The sequence below is a fragment of the Apteryx mantelli genome, chromosome 28, assembly GCF_036417845.1.
Source record: "Apteryx mantelli isolate bAptMan1 chromosome 28, bAptMan1.hap1, whole genome shotgun sequence".
NCBI lineage: Eukaryota > Metazoa > Chordata > Aves > Apterygiformes > Apterygidae > Apteryx > Apteryx mantelli.
Genome location: NC_090005.1, coordinates 398,653 through 416,006, shown reverse-complemented (window position 1 = coordinate 416,006; position 17,354 = coordinate 398,653). Strand labels below are relative to the sequence as shown.

Sequence of the window (17,354 nt, the reverse complement as noted above, 5' to 3'; positions counted from 1 at the left end):
CCCATCCTGAGCTGGACTCCTGCCACTGGTGCTTTAATAACCCATGCTGAAGCAGCCTCCAAACAAGTTATTTATTGTGGAAAGTGACAGGCACCTGGGGCACCCCTGCCCTTCCCAGGAGCATGTCCTTGGCAAGCTGAGCCAGGATCCTGCACACCCTTCAGGAGAAAAGGTGGCTGCCAACAGGGGAGGAAACCCTGCCTGCAGGGGTGCCCCCTCCGAGGGGGTTCACTGGCTTTGGATGTGTGCGGTGCAGGGCCCCTGCCTTGGGGGGCCCTGAGGGGGCTGGACCCGCGCTCAGGGCCAGGCGGATCCCCCTGCGCAGCCACCGATGCTCGAGGCCCAGAGGCCGCTCGGGGTGTATGCTGGGGCCCTGGGGGCTGGATCGGGCCCGCTCTGCTCAGCTCGCCGGGCTCTTGTCCTGGGCCAAGGCCCGTGCCGTCTCCACCTCCTGCTCCAGCTCGTCCAGGAACCGCTCCTGCGACACCGAGTAGAAGGTGTAGCCGTCTGCGGGCGCTGAGGAAAACAGCAGGGACGGCCGGCCCGCCGCCCCCCGGCCCGGGACCACCCCCCTCGGCCCGGGACCACCCCCCGGCCCGGGACCACCCCCCCGGCCCGGGACCACCCCCCTCGGCCCGGGACCACCCCCCCGGCCCCGGCCCCCGCGGCCCCGGGAGGATACAGATGCCCAGCACCACGGCGCCGATGCCGATGCCCAGGAGCGCGTTGCGGCCGCGGAACCGCCGCCGCAGGGCGCGCTGGCGCTGGGCGCGCTCCACCTCCGCCATGAGGCGGCGCTGCTCGGGGCTGAGCCCCGGCTCCCGCGCCGGGTCGATGCGCCGCGCCACCGCCGCCTCCCCGCGCGGCTCCGCCATCTCACCCCCACCGCCGCTTCCGCAGGGCAGATTTACGTCACATCCGGCGCCTCCGGGCCGGAGAGGGAGGGGCGGAGGGAGGGGCGCGGCTGGCCAATCCGGAGGGCGCACGTGACGCAGGGCGCGTACGGGCCGGCGAAGGCGAGCGCGTGGCCGGCCGCGAGGAGAGGCGCGCTCCGATTGGCGGGCAGGGGCCCCGTGACCCGGAGGGCGCTGAGGCGGGGCAGGCCGCCCTCAACCGGTTTGGACCGGTCCCGGCCCGCTCTGGCCTCGGTGGTTGCTGCGGCCGCGACGCCCCGGGAATAACCGTGGCCTGTGAGGTGTCAGGGCTGAGGTGCGCAGATGGGGTCGCCGGCGCAAGCAGCGTCCAGGTTCCGAGTCTCGGAGCCTGTCTTTGGCGAGGTTGCCCCCGAGGTCATCGAGGAGATGTTGATCCGTTTAGCTACAGAGAACGAGCAGTACCTGAGTGAGCTTTCAGGTCAGGCGGGCCGCTTCAAAGAGGCGCAGATAGTGGGTGAGACTCTTTTGCTTGGTGACTCTTGAAACGATCAATTCTGCTGTATTGATTAGCTTCAGTTATGACTGTTCCTTGCACTTTTTGCAGAATTTATATTTCTTTTGTCTGAAAAATGGCACTTGGACCAATCGGCAAGGTATCAAGCAGTAGAAATACTTGAAAGGTAACATCCTGAAGATGAAGCATGCTTCTCATCTCTCTAGTATGCTTACACTGTGCTTGCTCTGTACCACTTATTCAAATGATGTAGGTTTTTTTTCTATCTGAAGATTTGTGTTTTACTCAATTAATAGATTTATGTATATCCTGAGAACATGTAGAATTGGTGTTTCTTTTTCCTAGTAGAACAGGACTGTTTTCTAAGTGATTGTGATCTTTGCAGGTTTATGATTAAGCAAGTAGAACAAATTTGTAAGCCCTCCAGAGAGGGCAGAAAAAGTAGTGCACAAGGGAAAGGCTGGAGCTCTCTGAAAGATGAGATATACAACACATTTGTTTTGCGACTTGTGTCGTGCATTCAACTTGCAAGCAAACTTTCCTTACACTATAATGTAAGTCATCTAAACATTTAACTATAGAAATTATTTTAGTAGTGTATATGTTATTCATGTATAGCTTTTGTGATCTATCTATAGATTTCCTCTCTGAAAGACAGTAGTAATATTGAAATTCAAAGGATATTGGAATGGGAATCTAAATCCCTTCTGTTTAGGGCAGATTCATTGTCACTCATCGAGTAAACATCTGTCAGAAAATATTCCCAGTCATTGGGCGGAGGAGGGGGAAAATTAAGACAGCTAAAAATCTCTGTTGGTGGTTGTGGAGAATAGTATAGCTACAAAGGGTTTAGACCTGTCTGGGGGAAGTTTCTGGAATATAGGAAGCCTATACAGGAACAGATTTCCAAGCTGGACTTCTCATGGCAGCTTAAAAGACAAGTTACTCAGCTGAGTTAATCTGCATATAAAACAGGAAGTATTACCATTGCAATGGTTCATGCTTTAATTTAGCATGAAGAAGGTAAGAAAGTATCTTGTTCTTAACAATTGACTTATTGTATATCCTGGTATAGAAAATAACTTGGCTTTTTCCTTTCCAGATAGTTAACAGTGACACAGCTTTAAAATTTCTACAGTCCTTAAAATACTCATACACTAAGCAGGAATTGCTTGAGTCAGAACTTGCCATTTTAAAAGCTCTGCACTTCCAGATCAATGTGTCAACTCCTTTGGCTTATGTTGAATTGCTTCTAGAGGTTTTAGGTAAGCGTATTAATAGAGAATGGTAGAGAAAGTTTTAAAAGAGCAATAGAGCTATTACTAATCTGAAACAAATGCCTTATATTACGTATTTTTGCACACTGTGAAGGCACAGTAAAACTTCTCAGATAGTCCAGGGCTTCATTATAGTCTTCACAATTAGGGCTTTAAGTTTATGTCTGAGTACTTATTTTTCAGATGAGAACTTTGTCCTTAGACCTAATGTCGCTGATGGTCAAGTGGGGAAGATTTACATAATCTCAGAGTTCAGCAATTAGAATCTGCAGGATATTGTTGGGCAGCTAGTTTTGACCCATTCAGTAAAATGCTAGAGTTTAAAAAACCCAAAACCTAATACAAAGTTAATTTTTTTTCAAACTGACTTTAGAGTTTTCTTGCCCAGCTCTGACAACATGAATTTCAGAACAACTGAGTGAAATTAAACTGAGACTGAGAGGGCCTGTGAAATGAGAGGGCCTATGACATTCAGAAACAAAGCACAGTTGTCACCAAAGGTCTTCATGCCTTTCTTACAATGAGTAACACTTCTTTCTAATTCAGTTTTATGACTCCAAATATATGGCTGACTATATATGATCTTTACACTAGGACATAATGGCTGCTTACTTCCTGCAAAACCACTGCATGAGATGTGTATGCACCTATTAGACTTCTCCTATCTTACAAGAGATGCCATCTATGATACTTTGTTGAAGATTGCTATTGAAAATTCAACACCAAGCAAACTGCAGATGTAAGTAGCTTACATGACTACTGATTAAAATAAGTATTTGAAATTAAAACCATAAAAAAATTAAGAAATAGCATAATTCTAATGCCGTTTTTGGCTTTTTTCTTTTTTTAACTTTTGGGGATTTCAGCATTGTTTACTGTTTTTAACCAGTTCAAATGAAAGCACTTCACCACTTTTGCTTTAGAGGCAAGCTAGGGAAGTTTTTTAACTTCATTTTAAAAATACAGGCTGTATAGAGATTACAGAAGTAGCACTTCTTGAACTATAGCATCATTTTACACCAGAAAACACTTTTACATGTGCAGAGCAAAGTTTTTGACAGTCAAGGAAGATTTCATGCTTTTGGCAGTTGGAATCATCAGCACAAGTGCTTTCATATTAAACCCCAAGCACTGGAATCAGGTACAGTCACTTCTAAACAAATTAGCTCTACATGCGAAAAAAAATGTGAAGATTGTTAATATTTTATTGTTTAAGCACAGCAAGGAGACAGACTGTACTAGGAGTAACATGAAGGAGGTGACATCTTTCAGTTTATTAGTAAGAAGTGTGTGTACTTTTGTAAGAGGGTTATTAGGGCATACAGGCAATTCAGCAGGAAGGCACATGCTTGCACTATAATGTCAGATTATCCTCACAGTTCAGCTCCTTTACAGCTAGAACAAACTCACACAGAGAGTTTCACTGACAATTGGAGAAGCAATCACAACTTTCTGCCCAAACTGCTACTGAATACTATGATAAGCAGCTATTACATACAGTGGCTCTTTCACTTTACTACTTTGGTGGAAGCAATTAATGTGTTTAAAAAAAAAAAACCCAAAAAACAAAAAAACTATTACTACTCTTCCTCCAACATACAGAGAGGTTTTAACTTCTAGCGAAGATCCACTAGTATATGCCCATGCAGCACTATTATTATAGTTAGATTTTGGGGGGATTAACAAGTAGTTCTGTAAATTAATGTCACTTAGGCACTGCAAATAAGTATCTTCATTTTTTTTAAGGTTGTGGAGCATTTAAACTGTATCACCGGCATTACTTCACAAAGTATCTTAGAATTTTCTTATGCAATATTGAAACATATCATTGGCAGTACCACTCCAAAGCAGCACTACAGGAACAGTGGAACAAGAGCTCCAGAGAACAGAATTATACTTCTTAAGTAGAACTATATCTTCTGTAGCCATTCTCTAGCATATCAGTAACAGACTTCTGTATCACTGGTAATAGTCCATCTTTTGTGATACTGCACATGAAACCCAAAGAAATTTGTTTTTACTTCTGTTTTTGAACACCAGGTGTTTTGTAACACTGCAAATGCTGTATTTTAATTAGAAAAGCTCATCCTTGCAGGCTATGCACTAATACTTTGAATGGAGGGACACAGGAACAAAGTAGTACTTAGAAATACCTCTTTCAGCACCAGAAGCTTTATTGTAAGAGCTACATCTTCTAAGTTATGAATATAAGTTTCCTTTGAAGAAACAGAAAACTGTAAGAAGAGTCTTGTTTTGAAAAGGCATTGATGTGAATGGTAATTTGCTTGGTAATTAGTATTGCTAGAAGAAACTCACAAGCCCAATCATTACAAACAAGGCCATGCTTTCTTTCTGCATTTGCTGCTGTTTTAAAAACTAGTTATTGCCTCAGGCAGCTTGCTGCAGCCAGGTTACTTGTTACTGTGCTCCCTCTTCCCCAGTGCTCAAAAGCTTGTTTGTTCTTACCCTAAGAAAGCCAGCTATATCTTGTAAAGTCTGATGTAATTGTCATGGCGGCAGGTGCCTATTCAGCATGTCCGCTGAAGTTCCAAAGGATGTTTATGCTGTGACTCGCATATGCTAGATGAAAGCACCCTTTGTAAAGAATAGTGTTTTATTATGGTGTTACTCAGTGCACCTCCTTGCAAGAACAGACTGCAGAAAGTATTACAAATAGTTAATATCATCACAGCTAATAGTGTACAGTATCAAACCTTGGTAAAGTTCAGTGGCACAATGTTAAGTGCTCAGATAAGACTTTAGAAAATATTTTATTTTGAATTGTAGTTAGCCTTTAGTGACCAAGCAGAGCTTCCATGAATTTTTCCACATTATTCCCTGTGTTGGTAGCATTTCACTTCTCTAACTTGCATGTTCTGCTAAGTTGTAACACAGTAATATCAAACTCACTGGTGTTTTAAGAGTATGACAATAATCTATATACAAATACTATATATATATATATAAACCCCCAAAATACCAGTTTCATCTATTTAATAGCTGAAATTTTTATTCTGTTCAGCTCAATGATATAACTTTACATATTGCTTTTCTATATACTACTTGCAATAATGGTATTTTAAATAAAGTGTCTTGTGGATTTTTGGTATTGTAAACATATTGTACTGGTTAATATTAAGAGACAACTTAATTTGACTTTCTCCAACAAAGCGCAGACACTCTACAGCCATCTGGACAAGTTCTTTACAGTTACTTGTTATAGAATTGGGATGAGACCCAGGCAAGACCCCACTTCAGGTTAGTTAACATGAATTTTAGTGCTTTTGTCCATTGCTCCTCAGAGTTAAATTGTGTTTTAATAGAGTAAGAGCCACCACTGCCACCTGTATCTTCAATTTTTCCTTTCTCCACGTCCATCCTGTGTCAAACACAAAGTTTATTAGCACATTGCTATTGCAAGCAGTCATCTTAAAATGATGTTAAATACTATACTTTTAAATCTGACATTTGTACTATCCTGCGTAAGAATACTTTGTTTGTAATAATAGACTCAGACTAGTAAAACTAGCAAGACTCAGACTTTCATTTGAGGAACTAACTTTAAATCTCAATTAAATTCTGACCAAATGTAACTTCATCCTGCGCACCATACCACCAGGACTGAAACAGCAAGCAATGCTGTAGATTGGTCCAGAGATCAGCTAGCAGTGTTGCATGAGACGACATTTGACGTGTTACATAGCAACACTCACCTGTAAGGCAAACAAAATCGAGTTTCACCTTTTTCTACTTCCTCTTTAAATTGCTGCACACAGTCCAGGAAAGCCACCATTGCATGATCAAATTTGTTGTCCCAGAAAAACCTTAAGCCTCCAGAGCAGTACAAGGGGAGCTCCTGGAAAAAGAGATTTGTTTCAAATACCCCAAACACCCCATTTTAGATAATATCATGGCAGATCTTTATTTTTTTCATGTAAGGCTTCAATTTGTCATAGGATGCTTAGAAATGGTTTGTGGCTTGTAATAAGTGTAGTTTCTTCTGTGGTAAGGGCCATGATTGGTGGTGATGATGCAGGATAAGACTTGGGTTCCTAATGAGGAGAATCTTACCAAATCACATTATATCCCACATCAAGCTACTCATTCTGCCAACCCGTAGTATTAAAAAGGCCAAGGCTTTTGAACTACACACCAGAGGAAGATAGAATGAGATACAATCAATGTCAGAGAAATCAAGGCAGGTAGTTCTTCCCTGCCATAGACTCATAAAGATGTACTCTCAGGAGCAGAGTTCTGGTTTTCTGCCTCATTTAGCATAACCAGGGATCTGTGGCATTCAAGGTAGATTTCCTTTGGCTTTTGAACTGCAGGATTTCTTACCTTTGACTTGTCTGTTAGGGACTCTAAATATGAATGGTTACCATAGGGTACAAGACGGTATCTGAAAGGAGACATGATTTAGAGGCAGATGAGTCTAAATAGTTTTTTATCCGGTTCATAAGTGAAATGTATATTGTATTGCATATACCTTTGAAACTTCAGGCCCATTTTGTTAGCAAGGGCATGTAGCAGCAGCACAGTCTGCCCCCAGGCTGCATTGATCTCATTCCATTCTACAGGAACGCTGGGGAGCCGGCCAAGTCTGAAGTTATTTATTGTGCCAAACTGACCACTGTGCCTGTGATAAGAGGAATTATAAATAAGCTCTTTGGAGCAGGAACAGCTTTTAGCATGCTAACCAAACAGGGGCCACATAATAACAGTTATTAGTGTGCGTTTCATAACCAAACAAAATGATGATTTGGGGCCCCTGGTTAAAAAGTGTATATAACTACAAACCAATTGTTCTGTTTTTTGTGCAGGAGTTCATAAAAACAACAGCTGAGCTGTCACGCTCCATAAAGCTTGACGTTAGTTGGCTAGCACACTAGATCTTAGTTAACATGGTTAGCGCAAGAGCCATTTAACAGGCTACTTGGGCATATCTGCTGTTCTTCGCATGCAATGCAGAGCACAGTGCAGAAAACCTGTCTCAGCTGGAACCATAGGGAGACGTGATCAGTGCTTCATTGTGGGCTAACTAAGACTCGATTAGCACCTTTCCTGTCAAACACACAGTTATTTAAACAGTCCTATATTGCAGATTCTTAGCAAGCCAAGATAGTATTAGAGTGTCTACATTACCATATGTGGAAGGTTGCATTGAACACATTGGTTTTCTTTAGTTTGTCCAGCTGCATCTGGGCATAGCGCATTTGGTTGTCCACACTTTTCAGTTCATCATCTAGCTCCAGTTGTTGCCTCTTGAATTCACAGTATTCTTTCTGATACCTTCAAATAAAAACAAGAAATGCCTGATGAAGGCTCTTTTCTTAGGAAGAGAAGTGACTACTCATATAGAATATTAGGTTTTCTGGTCTGGCCAACTTCAGTTTTGCAAAGAAAAGGACACTTTACAGGTTTCTCCGTATTATAATCTCATTCATCTGTGTGTTACCTATAATCACTGCCATAAACTGCACTTGTAGTTCAGACTCACTGAGCTTCTTCCTGCTCCAGTCTCTCTGCCTCTGCCCTGACTCTCTCAAAGTCTTCAGCCACTATCTTGCGGTTCTTCTCAACGTCCTCTAGCTCCTGAATCAGTTGTTCTTCCTCCAGTGCAAGTTCTTTCAGTTCTGTTTGCAGTTTCTCCTTATCATCCTCGTTCATTTGTTCCAGTATCTCCAGACATCTCCTAAAGGAGACAGTTACATGATTACCAGAACAGGAGTCCTGGAAAACCCCCTCTGCCAAAGGTCCCCAGTTCTGTGGCAGGCTGTGCACACAAGCAGAAGTATAAATGAGAAACCTGAGCTTATGCGTACCTAAGGTGTACCTCATTAATCCCGAGCTCTCTACTTTAATCTTGCATCCTGAGTCAGGAATGCAGACACGGGAGAACAGTGGAGCAAAATGGTGATTCAGGATCTGTTACTGCCTGTGAATAACTGTATCTATGAAGCACTTAAATCACACAGTAAGTGCTGCCACACAGGCACCTTGGGCAGGTGGCATCAACCACTCTGATGGGGTCACAGACTTCAGTTTGAGAAGCTGTTTATCACAGGATACTCCAAAAATAAGTTTTCCATCTCATTCAGACAAAAATAAAATCAAGTGCTAAAGTTATTAATGATAAAATCCATCATCAAATCAGTGTTCTTTCCCTGGCTTTCAAACTAAAGCAACTCAGTCTCAGATCAATTCTAGATCACTCACTTGTAGTTTTGGCATTCATTCTCTGTGATATTAAGCTGTGTGTCTAATTGGTCTAGCAGAGTATCTGTGCATTCCTCACACAGAGGGTGATCCACATCTGTCTGCCCAGACATAATGTCAAAGAGGTCACCGGTAACCTAGAGAAAGAGTTCACTGTTAGTTCAAGTGAATCTAGAGGCAGCTGTGGGTTGTTTTTCAACAGATGGGCTTGTACCTCTTTAAGTGACAAAGTATTGTTTGCAGGCCAAAGCGTGATTAAAATAAGCCAGCCTGTGCTTACTTAACTATTCACAAATACTTGAATTTGAACTAAACACAAATATTTGAAGGCTAATGGTATGAGAAGCTTTTTGCAGTTTCATCTTGCAGAGCACATAGCGTCAATTTTTCTATAGTAAGACGTATCTTTATTTACCAGTTCATGTAAAACTTGCCTTCAGTCTCCTGCTGAGGTTTTCCATTGTGCCTCCATCAGATGCCTCTCCAATCAGTGTGAAACTGTTGGCGCTTTCTGTTGACATCATTCTTCAAAAGGATATTGAGAACAATTGAGTGCCAAGGGTTTAAGAGAGCCAGCTGTACTGCTAGACTTAAACCTGAGACTGGTTCAAGAATCAGAAAAGGAGAATGCACCAAAGGTGCTTGCAGAAAGGTAAAGGGGAGACTGTTTCAAAAAAGAGCTGTGACAGCTAATAAACAGTGTCCTAAATACTATGGATTTATATGCATTCAAACACTTCCTTGCTCCACTGTACATTCAAGGGCCTAAAAAAACCAGGGATACCTTAACAAAAGTTCCAACAGGCCCACATAAAGCTAACATGTTAAATGTGACAGTTATCAGTGCCATTTTCCTACAAGGTACAACCTTTATGGGAGGATCTTTTCATTGGGCAGTTCCTGAAGTACTGTACACCAAAGCACAGCTGTGCCGGCAGAGCAAGCTCAGGAGGTGTCTCAAGGAAGCCACCAGGTACTTTGCTCCATCGAGACTCTACTGGCACAAGGGAACTGCATCAGTTTTTAAGCTGACCGCAAGTGCATGGGGACGGCGGAGAAGCCCGCAGCCGTACCTGGCGGGAGGGATGAACCGCCTGGAGACCCCATCCTGCCGGTGTTCGGTGAAGGCCTCCTGCTAGGTGAGGAACACAGCACCGTCAGCGACTGGCCTCCCGCCCCCCGCGGCGGGCTTCCCGCCGGCCGCCCCCCGCGATACCTCCGTCAGGGCGCTCTCCTCCTCGTGCGCCTCCCCGGGCCTGGCAGGAGCCGCGGTCAGCAGCGGCGCTGCGGGAACACGAGCGTTACCGCGGCGCGGGGCAGCCCGGCTCCCCCCGGCCCGGACTGCCCCCCGCGCCGCCCCGCGCCGCCGGCCCGTTACCCGTGAGCTCCTGGATGGTGACGCGGTCGAGGATCTTGAAGGAGGTGTCGAGCTTGAGCGGCTGGCTGCAGCGCTGGCACACGAAGCTGACTTGCGCCGTGCAGGCGGGCGGGCGGCCCCCCTCCATGCCTGCGCGCCCGCGCCACCCAGCCGCCGCCGCTCGGCCCCGCGCCGCTTCCGGGCGCGCGCCGGATGTGACGCAGCGCGGCCCCGCGGGCCGCCCAGCCCCGCGAGTCCCGGCCCCGCGGCCCACCCGGCCCGGGGCGGGCGCCGAAGCGCGGTCCTGGCAGGGGCGTAGCGGCGGCGGCGGCCATTTTCCCTCGCTGCCCTGAGCCGGGTGGTGTGAGCGGCGAGGACCCAGCCCCGCGCACGGCGCCTGCGCGGCGGCGCCGGCAGTCACGTGGGCGGCGCGCGCGCGCGCGCATTGGTGGGGGCGCTTTGTGAGGTCAGTTCCGGTGGCGGTGAAGCCGGCGGTGGGGCAGGCGGCAGTGCGGCCCCGCGCGAGAGCGAACCCGAGCGCCCGCCCGCCCCCGCCGCCGCCATGGCCTCGCTGCTCAAGGTGGACCCGGAGGTGAAGCTCAAGGTGAGCCCGCCCGCTGGTCCCGCCCGGCACCGGGCCTCGCCGCTGGTGGCGGCGCGGGCCGCCCGGGACGCGCCTGGGCCCCACCGCGCTCGGCCCGCCGCGCCGCCCCGGGCCGCCCCGGGCCGGGCCGCCGCGCTCCTCGGCGCGGGGAGCCCCTCCGCGGCCGCCCCCAGGAGGCCGCCCGGCGCCGGCGGCCGCCCGCCCGGCGGCGCGAAGGCGGCGCGGCGGGGTTTCCCGTGCCGCCGGCAGGGGAGTGCAGCCGTTGGCTCTCGCGTCGCCTCCATTGTTCTGCGCCTTTTTTCGCCGCTCCTGGGGCGTCCGCCGTAGGCCTCTGCGCCTCCCCGCGCCCTGAGCGCCTCTTAGCTGTCCCTGTCCGCTGCTGCTCCCTGTCTGTAGGGCGTTACAGCTCTGGGGCCTTTCTTATGGGGCGAGAAACGTGCGTGGAGCGATCCTGCATTCAGGACCTCAGCTCTGTCTCTAGATGAATCTCATGGCTATAGGATGCAGCGCTTGCCCTGCATTGAGCGTTGCTGTTTGAGATAGACTTAACTGCTGCTTTTTTCTTCTCTGTAGGTTGACTCCTTCAGAGAGCGGATCACAAGTGAGGTGAGTATCCCTTTGCCATTGTCCCACAGCATAACGGGTCAGAGAAGAGGCTGTTTGGTTGTATCTTTCTCACAGACTCTGCTGTGATCTGAGCCTGTTCTATAAACTTATCAGTGCTCAGAGCTTCAGTCACTGACTGAAGTGAAGTTACATAACCTCATAATTCTCTTGGCATTTTTTCACTGCGGCTTTGCCTGAAGGTTGCTAGCAAAAGAAATTTGTATTCTCTGCTGCCTCCTGTCTTTGGACAGTCAATGTCCCTGATGCTCATGTCTGCTAGTGGGAAATCTTAGGCACTGTTTCAAGTCATAGTCTGTTCTTTCTTTCTCAGGCTGAAGATTTGGTGGCAAACTTTTTCCCAAAGAAGCTGTTAGAACTTGATGGGTTTCTTAAGGTAAGATAGGTATTGTCATCTCTATCCTTTTCCATTTCCAAGCTATGTGTTGGAAAATGACCTGGTAGGAGATAAAGAAGTTTATTTTTACTTTCCTTGTGTACTTCACCTTATTACAAAAGAATTAAGTGGCATTTCAGAGTTGCTTGGACACATCTGAGTGCTGTTAGCTGTAGAGGGATGATTCCTTTTCCTTTTTCTCTTTTCTCTGTAGGGTTGGCACACTTATTCTTCTTACGTATTCAACAGCTTTAGACTGTCCTTCTTGACACTGGTATCACAGGGATTCCATCATCTCCAGTGTTGGAGAGAGATGATAGCTTTGATCATAATCTAGAGTTGGCATTCTGTCCTTGGGGGCTGGGGGGACTCACCACAGTCCTGCTGTTAGATGTTTTTTCATTCTTCCTTCTTTTGTGGATGGGTAACGGAGACGTCTGAATCTTTTGTCTTCTAACTGTGTTCAGCGTGACAAAAGTTGTTAGCTTGTAATTAAGTAACAAATCTGCATTATTTTCCAGGAGCCTATCCTGAATATTCATGATCTCACTCAGATCCATTCAGACATGAACCTCCCAGTGCCTGACCCAATTCTTCTCACGAACAGCCATGATGGACTGGATGGGGTAAGGTTACTCTCTTGACTGTGATCCTTACTTTTGTTAATTAAAACTGCATGGTTTGTTGTGTGTTTGATTAGGATGTTCTTATTTAACAACAGGCTATGGCTCTCCCAAAGGCTTTTAGGAATTGGTCTCTAGAGCCTGGGAAGTCTGCTGGAGGTAACGCTGTATTTTGCAGTCCTCCTTTGTTTTTAAAGAAGGATGCTTAGAAACCAGGAGCATAGCAGAGGCTCTAAAGTTTTCCTTGTTTCCTTTGCAACGCTGTTCTAGGTTACGACTAGTTTGTGAGTAAAACATTTTGTATATTTTAGCCAAATATGAAAAAGAGGAAGCTGGAAGACCGTGAAGAGACCTTTCAGGGTAAGAGTCCCCAAGTCTCTGTGCTGCTGCCTGCCCACTGAGCCAGCGCGCCATGCGTTAGGGGTATGAAATCATGTGAACCCCATTCACCCTATCCTGACAGCAGCTGCTGCCCATGCAGACCTACCCGTGGAACCTCTAAGACCTTGATCTATGGGCGTCCCGCTGCAAAGGAGTAAGGTTCCAGCTCTTAGGAGCAGAATTTGGACATCTCTGATAAACATAAGTAGTATTTGCTTGAGCTTGGCATGCTGACAGAGGCAGCTGGTCTCCATGTGGATCTGTATTGAAAGCCCTTCCTTGTCTGAAGGAAGGTACCAGGCTTTGGATTAAGCTGAGACAGAAACACTTCTTACATGTGCATCAGGGAAATCCTTTGTGCCAAGCCTCAGCAGCCTAGAGATCTTTAGTTCTCGTCTCAGTTTTGTCTTTTCTCTTTTCCTTCCTTTGCGGTAGTGACCGTGATCCCATGTTAAATTTCCCCTTCCCTACAGGTTAGCTGTAGCCTGGCTCAGTGTCTGCTACTAGCCTTTGTGGGAGATAAGATGCTCAGGTGGACCTTTGGTCTGATCTACTGGTATAGCCGTTCCTGTGTGTTGCTGATGCAAGATATCTGTCTCCTCTGCTGCCAGGTACCAAAGTGTTTGTGATGCCCAATGGGATGCTGAAGAGCAACCAGCAGCTGGTGGACATCATTGAGAAAGTGAAACCAGAGATCAGGCTGCTTATTGAGAAGTGTAATACGGTGAGTGTGAGCTGCAGTCCTCAGCACTGGGGCAAGTGGAGGCAGTAAAATACTTTTGCTCCCAGAGGGGCAAAGTTTTTCTGAGTGGAAGGAACAGGTCCCTCTATATTCTGTAAAATGAGGAAATGCAGGATTTGTATTACAGTTTCTAAACATGGCTGGGAGGTAGATTATAAGAAAATGATGTTTTTGTGAGCCCTCGGGGATTCTGTAGTTCAGCTCATGAAGGAGGAGGATGTCTGTTATGCATGCTCCTTCCTTGAGGCTTTTCATCACCCTCACTTTACACAGAATCACAGGTACCTGCTGAGAGTTTCTTTGGTGTGCTCAAGAGAGCTTTCCATGGGAGGCTGTGCTTCTGCTGTGGCTTCCCAGCCATATGGGAGACAAAATCTACTCAGAAGCATTGCACAAGTGAGAAGTACCTGTGGGAGTTTATCATGAGCTGCATGGCAAAGACAGGATTTTAGGGAGCTTTTCATAACACTTCTAAGACAGCTTCCTTTGAACATCTTAGTATTGCTCAGTGTTGTGAATTTATTTATTTATTTATTCCCCCCCCCCTCCCACTGCAGGTCAAAATGTGGGTGCAACTTCTCATCCCTAGGATAGAAGATGGAAACAACTTTGGTGTTTCTATTCAGGTAAGGCTCCATGCTATGGGAGAGAACTGTGTTCCAGAAACATGGATCTCGGGTTCCTTTGAATCTTTCACTTGACTGTATCCAGGGGCTGCAGTCATGGGGCTGGTTTAGGGTTTTAAAACCCAAATCTGAGCTTGAAATGGCACTGCCAAGAGCTGTCACTCTTAGAGTCCTGAAGACCAGCTGCAGTCTCATGAAGCTAATGGTCTCCTTGGCTTCCTTGCAGGAAGAAACAGTGGCTGAGCTTCGAACTGTGGAGAGCGAGGCTGCGTCCTACCTGGACCAGATTTCTAGGTAGGTGTGAAAGAGCAGAGCCCTTTGTGGGGCCCTCTTGGGAAAACTAACCTGCTTGGGGAAGGTCCCCTAGCTTTTTCTAGGGCAGGGTGGGCCTGAAAGAAATCTTCCTGCTATTTATCTTACTTTTAGTGTCTCCTTTTCTTTACCAGATATTATATCACAAGAGCAAAGTTGGTTTCCAAAATAGCTAAGTACCCTCATGTGGTAAGTAAACAGAGAAATGGAGCTTTATGCGTTATGTACTGCTGCTTTTTGGGACACTTTGGGCTACTTCCTCACTGTCCTTTCTAAGCTTTGGGGGTCTTGTGGGAGAAGGGAGGAATCATACAGGGATGCAGGACATCTGTGTTAGCGGAGAGCAAGCTGAAGCGGGGATTCTTTTACAAAAGTTGTACCAGCTTCTCTTGATGCATGGGAGGCACAGCTGGGCTCAGGCCACTCAGCTGTACATCTGCTCTCTGTAGGAGGACTACCGCCGCACAGTGACAGAGATCGATGAGAAGGAGTACATTAGTCTGCGTCTGATCATTTCAGAGCTGAGGAATCAATATGTAAGTGAGAAATGGAGCTCCCACCGGCTCCCCACACAGCAGTGGAGAAAGCAGTCTTGATGCTTCTGCTGCTCTCCCCTTTCCCTGTGATTGCACCTAGCCCTGGCAAGAAGCCTGTCTACTCCCCTGGTCTGCTTTGGCTCTCACAAGAAGACCTAATGGTGTATTGCCTTTCCACCACCTTCCAGAGAGGCAGGTGTTCCCAGCTGAGTGTTGACAGGAGTCCACTGTAGAGTATTCATTGCACTTCTGTGGGAACCTTTGATCCCAAACTCTTTGGGTGGTATTGAGTCATTCCTAGGCTGTATAAAGAAGCTTTCTCTTTTTAGTGTTACATGCAGTGGCTTCTGTAAGGTCTTGCTGAAAGAAGCCATTATTTTAACTAAATATGCGATTGCAGGCAGAGGCTAAGTGTAGTGTGAAGGTGAGCTGTATTGCTGTTTTGGCCAGTGCTTATTGTGAAAGCCAAACACTGAATAACTTCACCCTTCTTGTCTGAGTTGTGTTCTCCCTTTTTGCAGGTCACTTTGCATGACATGATCCTTAAAAACATTGAGAAGATCAAGAGGCCTCGGAGCAGCAATGCTGAGACCCTCTATTAAGTGTCAGCGTTTGAACTTGAGAACTGTTCAGTCAACTAAAGACCGTCATTGCCTTGGTTTGTTACGTGACTATCGAGATGGGAAACTGGCTGGAAATAGTATCGCACTCTTAGTTAAACTCTAAAGAAATTCTCACCTAGTTCTGTGATTGGTTTTGTTCAGGTCTCAGGAGCTCTCCCTCCCTCTAGTAACTGGTAATGAGAAGGCCTCGCTGCTTTGGGATGCCCTAGAGGCTACTGCAGAGTTGAGAGCACCAGCAAGGCAGGAACATTCCTTCATGCCTTTCTTCCTACCTGAGTAGGAACTATGCTAGAGACCAAGCCCTTGTCCTGTCCCATCTCTTGGCTGGAGGCTTCATGGGTGTCTCTGGGAATGGGGCAGACAGTCTGCAGCATGAGACCAAGCCCAAGTGGTGGTGCAGAGGCTGAGACACCAGCTCTTTTCAGTACTGTCTCTAGCCAATCCCTCTGCCCATGCTCTGCACTGACCAATTGTAAAGACAGGGGGAACCTGCCCCTTCTGGGCTGGTGGCAGCAGCCATGCTGCAGTGCCATTGAGAGGTCTTCACTCTCTTCTTGGCTCTTTTGTTACTCAGTAGAGCCCACCCCATCTGTCTCCACCTTGTGAATTCTAGCTAAATCAGTGCAGAGTGCAAGGTGGTGCTTTTAACTAGGGCTGGTTGCTGTACTGGCTGGTCATGAGCTCAGGTGGCTTCTGCTCCTGTTTGCTGTTTGACTAGAGCCACTTTCTTGGGTAAAACCAACGTTACTTCATGTGTGTCCTAGTGCCCCTTCAGCATGAGATGTTTTTGCCTGGGCTGAGAGAGGGGAGGGGCCAGAGGTCTGATACTAAAGTTCTAATGTCTCCACACACGGTCAGACTGTGACCCACTGTCTCCTGGCAGTGCTTCCTGCTGTCTGGGCAGAGCAGGCCAGCTGCGACAGCTGGTCCTTGGAGGTGAGGATGGCCAATAGCCACCTGGTATCATTGCAAACCTTGTAGTCTTTCCCCTGCAAAAGGGTACACTCGTGTGCCTGGTGACTCCTCTAAGCCTCTGGAACGTTTCATGGTCCATTACAAACCCCTTTGGAAATGACTGGTTGTGTTGCGTCAGTTTTTGTGTGTGGGAAATGGGCCCATAGCGCTGCAGGCTCCAAATTTTTCTTATTTATAGTATTTCTACTTAAGTCCCTTATTCAGGGAATGTTAAATCATTTGTTTCTGGAACCTTGCTGTTTCCCGGGTCTCGCTGTTACACCCGTATATTCTTATTGTGCAGTAGCCTTAATAGTTGTGTTAACTTCATTGTAACATACAGTGACAAATGGAATGAACCTTCTCCCCTTCTTTTTTTTTCTACTTTGTTTTTGTTTCTTCTGCTTCCACATCTAAGAGCCATGTTGTCTCTTGCTGGTTTCCCAGGGATTTGCCCAGAGTGTGGAGGGCCCCTGGCCCTTTCTATAGACTCTTCTGTTGTTGTTTGTAGTAAGTCAACTCTTAGTCTTCCCGCTAATAAATATTCAGTAACAAACCAACTGCGTTCTAGCTGCTGTCTGGGAGCAGCACTTCCCCTTGTGTTTCTTTGTATTGATTCCTTTTAATTTGTTCAGCTCTCTTTGCCAGATGAAAGTATGTAAACTTTTACCATGTCAAGAAATTAAAATAAGGTACTTTGAATTCTTTTAA

The 17,354-nt window shown here is 46.7% G+C and overlaps 4 protein-coding genes across 9 annotated transcripts; 2 read left to right on the top strand and 2 right to left on the bottom strand.

Moving 5' to 3' along the window:
- Positions 1-57: 57 nt before the first annotated feature.
- Positions 58-886, bottom strand: COA3 (cytochrome c oxidase assembly factor 3). The gene is made up of 2 exons (XM_067311828.1): positions 683-886; positions 58-507 (listed from the first exon to the last, which is right to left on the bottom strand). Exons 1-2 carry the CDS (start codon positions 873-875, stop codon positions 401-403), a joined length of 300 nt encoding a protein of 99 aa, XP_067167929.1. The 5' UTR covers positions 876-886; the 3' UTR covers positions 58-400.
- A 112-nt stretch (positions 887-998) lies between these two features.
- Positions 999-4,735, top strand: CNTD1 (cyclin N-terminal domain containing 1). The gene is made up of 7 exons (XM_013951445.2): positions 999-1,389; positions 1,480-1,555; positions 1,775-1,943; positions 2,492-2,654; positions 3,261-3,405; positions 3,711-3,807; positions 4,413-4,735. The coding sequence occupies exons 1-7, from the start codon at positions 1,218-1,220 to the stop codon at positions 4,572-4,574; spliced, it is 984 nt and encodes a 327-aa protein (XP_013806899.2). The 5' UTR covers positions 999-1,217; the 3' UTR covers positions 4,575-4,735.
- An 87-nt stretch (positions 4,736-4,822) lies between these two features.
- BECN1 (beclin 1) lies at positions 4,823-10,440 on the bottom strand. 5 transcript variants are annotated; one of them, XM_067311823.1, is made up of 11 exons: positions 10,264-10,440; positions 10,102-10,169; positions 9,959-10,020; positions 9,320-9,410; positions 8,886-9,022; positions 8,167-8,361; positions 7,812-7,958; positions 7,156-7,305; positions 7,008-7,068; positions 6,380-6,522; positions 4,823-6,045 (listed from the first exon to the last, which is right to left on the bottom strand). In XM_067311823.1, the coding sequence occupies exons 1-11, from the start codon at positions 10,388-10,390 to the stop codon at positions 5,877-5,879; spliced, it is 1,350 nt and encodes a 449-aa protein (XP_067167924.1). In that variant the 5' UTR covers positions 10,391-10,440; the 3' UTR covers positions 4,823-5,876. The 5 variants fall into 5 exon arrangements, with proteins under 5 accessions (XP_067167924.1, XP_067167926.1, XP_067167925.1 ...); XM_067311825.1 differs by having other exon boundaries at positions 6,408-6,522; XM_067311824.1 differs by having other exon boundaries at positions 9,959-10,017.
- A 286-nt stretch (positions 10,441-10,726) lies between these two features.
- On the top strand, positions 10,727-17,354 carry PSME3 (proteasome activator subunit 3). Of its 2 annotated transcripts, XM_067312048.1 has the most exons (11): positions 10,727-10,846; positions 11,420-11,452; positions 11,784-11,846; positions 12,368-12,472; positions 12,781-12,829; positions 13,462-13,574; positions 14,150-14,218; positions 14,445-14,512; positions 14,665-14,719; positions 14,980-15,066; positions 15,588-17,354. In XM_067312048.1, the coding sequence occupies exons 1-11, from the start codon at positions 10,805-10,807 to the stop codon at positions 15,666-15,668; spliced, it is 765 nt and encodes a 254-aa protein (XP_067168149.1). In that variant the 5' UTR covers positions 10,727-10,804; the 3' UTR covers positions 15,669-17,354. The 2 variants fall into 2 exon arrangements, with proteins under 2 accessions (XP_067168149.1, XP_067168150.1); XM_067312049.1 differs by lacking the exon at positions 11,784-11,846.

Excerpts from the sequence above, each read along its gene's own strand:
- PSME3 (XM_067312048.1), top strand. The coding sequence starts at position 10,805 with ATGGCCTCGCTGCTCAAGGTGGACCCGGAGGTGAAGCTCAAG. Across the intron at positions 10,847-11,419 it reads ACCCGGAGGTGAAGCTCAAG|GTTGACTCCTTCAGAGAGCG; the intron begins GTGAGCCCGCCC and ends TCTTCTCTGTAG. Across the intron at positions 14,720-14,979 it reads TAGCTAAGTACCCTCATGTG|GAGGACTACCGCCGCACAGT; the intron begins GTAAGTAAACAG and ends TGCTCTCTGTAG.
- CNTD1 (XM_013951445.2), top strand. The coding sequence starts at position 1,218 with ATGGGGTCGCCGGCGCAAGCAGCGTCCAGGTTCCGAGTCTCGGAGCCT. Across the intron at positions 1,944-2,491 it reads AACTTTCCTTACACTATAAT|ATAGTTAACAGTGACACAGC; the intron begins GTAAGTCATCTA and ends TTTCCTTTCCAG. Across the intron at positions 3,808-4,412 it reads ACCCCAAGCACTGGAATCAG|GTTGTGGAGCATTTAAACTG; the intron begins GTACAGTCACTT and ends ATTTTTTTTAAG.
- BECN1 (XM_067311823.1), bottom strand. The coding sequence starts at position 10,390 with ATGGAGGGGGGCCGCCCGCCCGCCTGCACGGCGCAAGTCAGCTTCGTG. Across the intron at positions 7,306-7,811 it reads AATGCAACCTTCCACATATG|GCACAGTGGTCAGTTTGGCA; the intron begins GTAATGTAGACA and ends CTCTTATCACAG. Across the intron at positions 7,069-7,155 it reads ATGGGCCTGAAGTTTCAAAG|ATACCGTCTTGTACCCTATG; the intron begins GTATATGCAATA and ends GTCTCCTTTCAG.
- COA3 (XM_067311828.1), bottom strand. The coding sequence starts at position 875 with ATGGCGGAGCCGCGCGGGGAGGCGGCGGTGGCGCGGCGCATCGACCCG. Across the intron at positions 508-682 it reads CGCCGTGGTGCTGGGCATCT|ACGGCTACACCTTCTACTCG; the intron begins GTATCCTCCCGG and ends CAGCGCCCGCAG.